General features: G+C 46.7%; 1 protein-coding gene across 9 annotated transcripts in view; it reads left to right on the forward strand.

Annotated features, from left to right (window-relative positions):
• Positions 1 to 2500, forward strand: part of LOC106595512 (traf2 and NCK-interacting protein kinase) — a 72035-nt gene that overhangs the window by 62570 nt on the left and 6965 nt on the right. For 6 of the 9 annotated variants that reach the window (XM_082962914.1, XM_082962915.1, XM_045697754.2 and 3 more), the window contains 5 exons: positions 100 to 267; positions 494 to 777; positions 1038 to 1132; positions 1337 to 1437; positions 1599 to 1622. In XM_082962914.1, coding sequence (XP_082819040.1) covers positions 100 to 267; positions 494 to 777; positions 1038 to 1132; positions 1337 to 1437; positions 1599 to 1622 — 672 coding nt within the window. The remainder of the gene's footprint in view (positions 1 to 99; positions 268 to 493; positions 778 to 1037; positions 1133 to 1336; positions 1438 to 1598; positions 1623 to 2500) is intronic. The other 3 variants (XM_082962913.1, XM_045697758.2, XM_045697760.2) reach the window with 1 other exon arrangement.

Below are 2500 nucleotides of genomic sequence, written 5' to 3' on the forward strand. Positions count from 1 at the left end.
GATGAGCCTGCCTCAGTGCCTCTAGATCACTGTAGACAACACCGTATTAACCTGTTGGTAATGTCCAGTTATTCTAATAATAATAATGATGTGTGTCAGGTGGAGGAGCGCTCCAAGCTGAACAGACAGAGTTCTCCGGCGCTGCAGCATAAGGCCGTCTCCAGCCGGGTCTCTGAGGCCTCCCTGCCTCCTCGCTCCGAGTCCTTCAGCACTGCAGGGATGCAGCCGGCCCGCACCCCACCAACACACCGCCCAGTTGAACCACAGGTGTGTGTCTGTCCCTCCTGTCGTCTGTCTGTCTGTCTCTCTGTGTGTGGGTGTTGACAATTACAAATATACAATATACACACAACATATAATTGTATTTCATATCGCATACTACTATGCTGTAGCCTATAGTACAGTCAACAAGCAGTATGTCTATCTGATGGAATTAGAAAATGAGAACCGACATTCCCATAATTCAGTGTTTTATCTCATTCTCTCTCTCTAGATGGCTCACCTGATTCCAGTGAAGACCATGACAGGCTCTCAGTCTCTGCAGGAGAGCACAGGAGGAGAGGCGGGGGGGATGAGGAGGAGAGGGGAGGAGGGGGGCGGCATGCCCCCCCGTCAGAACTCTGACCCCACCTCTGACTCTAACCCCGCCCCTCCACCTCGTACCACTAGCCGAGAGGACGATGAGCTTCCTCCTAAGGTCCCTCAGAGAACCACCTCCATCTCCCCAGCCCTGATGAGGAAAAACTCCCCCAACGGACAGGGACTCATACGAGACAGGTGTGTGTGTGTGTGTGTGTGTGTGTGTGTGTCAGGGTCGGGCTCAATTCCATTTAAATTCCATTGAAGTCAGGAAGTGCACTGAAATTGCTTTTCACGTCAATGCTTTTCAATGGGGAATTGGAATTAGGTTTACTTTCTGAAATGAAATGGCATTGACCCCAACCCTGGTGTTTGTGTGCTGTGTATGTATTAACAGTGTGTGTGTGTGTATTTACAGTGTGTGTGTGTGTATTTACAGTGTGTGTGTGTTCTTTCAGTAATCCAGACCTGAGAGCATCAGAGTTGTGTCTGGATACTGCTCTACAGAGGTCCTCTCACTCCTCCTCCTCATCCTCACCTTCGTCACAGAGAGGTACACACATACAAACACACACACACACACACACACATACACACACACACACACACACACACACACACACACACACACACACACACCACACACACACACACACACACACACACACACATATATATGTGACTGATGAATACATGTATTTGTCTATTGATACGCTTTGTGAATGTTGATGCTGACTCCTCCCTTATGCTGTGATAGATCCACCAGTCCAGGAGACCTCCCCCCCAGCAGAAGCCAATCAGGAGGTCAGGATCAGACCGGAGGAGGGGCGAGACTCAGGCAGACCCAGCAGACCTGCCGTGAGTAACACACACTCACACGCAAACACACTCCTCGATTCTTTCTGGGAGTCAGGCTTTCTCCTCTTCTGCTACTTATGTTTCTCTCTTCTTCTCCCTCTCTTTCTCCTTCCTTCTCTCCTCCTCAATCTCTTCTGCTGTTCATCCCCTTCTCCTATCAGAGCTATAAGAAAGCCATAGATGAGGTTAGTGACCTCCCCCTTTTATCTCTCTCTCTCTCTCTGTCTCTCTGTCTCTGTTCTCTCTCTGTTCTCTGTATAACCAGTATGACCCATTCATTCAGGGTTTTAACATCACTTTGGAGGTCTGACCAAGTCAGAATTTTGGAATTCTGAATTATGTGTGTGAATTGAAGTGTCAGGGAGCTGATAGCATTTAGCCTGGTGGTTAGTCTAGTGGTTAGAGCATTGGGCCAGTTGCCAGTTACCGAAAGGTTGCTGGATTGAATCCCTGAGCTGACAAGGTAAAAATCTGTCGTTCTTCCCCTGAACAAGGCAGTTAACCCACTGTTCCCCGGTAGGCCGTCATTGTAAATAAGAATTTGATCTTAACTGATTTGCCTAGTTAAATAAAGGTTCAATAAATACAAAAAAAGATCTCTTTCTCTTCATTACTCTGTGCACATGGTTTCTTTTAGGAGGAACTGGTGTGTGTGGTTTAGGAAGAGCTTGTGGAGGTCCACCCTGTCTGCATTAATTGGTTTGGTCCAGTGGTTGGGGGGAATGGGGCTGTGAGACTGGGCCATCTGGTAGCATGGGGGTGTTTGCTAGATGGATACAGACATGGATGTTACCTCCTTTATTTTTTAGAAGCTTGTGTTTTGATTTATTGGTTTATGACATCTTTGTTTTAGCTAGTCTTTTCCTAGGAAATCTTTCTCCAGAGTTCACAAATGTTTATTTGACGTGAAGTTATTGATGCTGATAGTTTATCTCATTCTGTCCGTCTCTCAGTTCCCCCTATGTCTCTGTTAATTGGACTCTCCCAACCCTCTTGACTGTTAGAGAATACGAAGTGGAATCACTACATTAATCAATATTCGGGCTCAAATTTGTATTTATTT

The sequence above is a fragment of the Salmo salar genome, chromosome 16 (genome assembly GCF_965601325.2).
Source record: "Salmo salar chromosome 16, fSalSal1, whole genome shotgun sequence".
Taxonomy (NCBI): domain Eukaryota; kingdom Metazoa; phylum Chordata; class Actinopteri; order Salmoniformes; family Salmonidae; genus Salmo; species Salmo salar.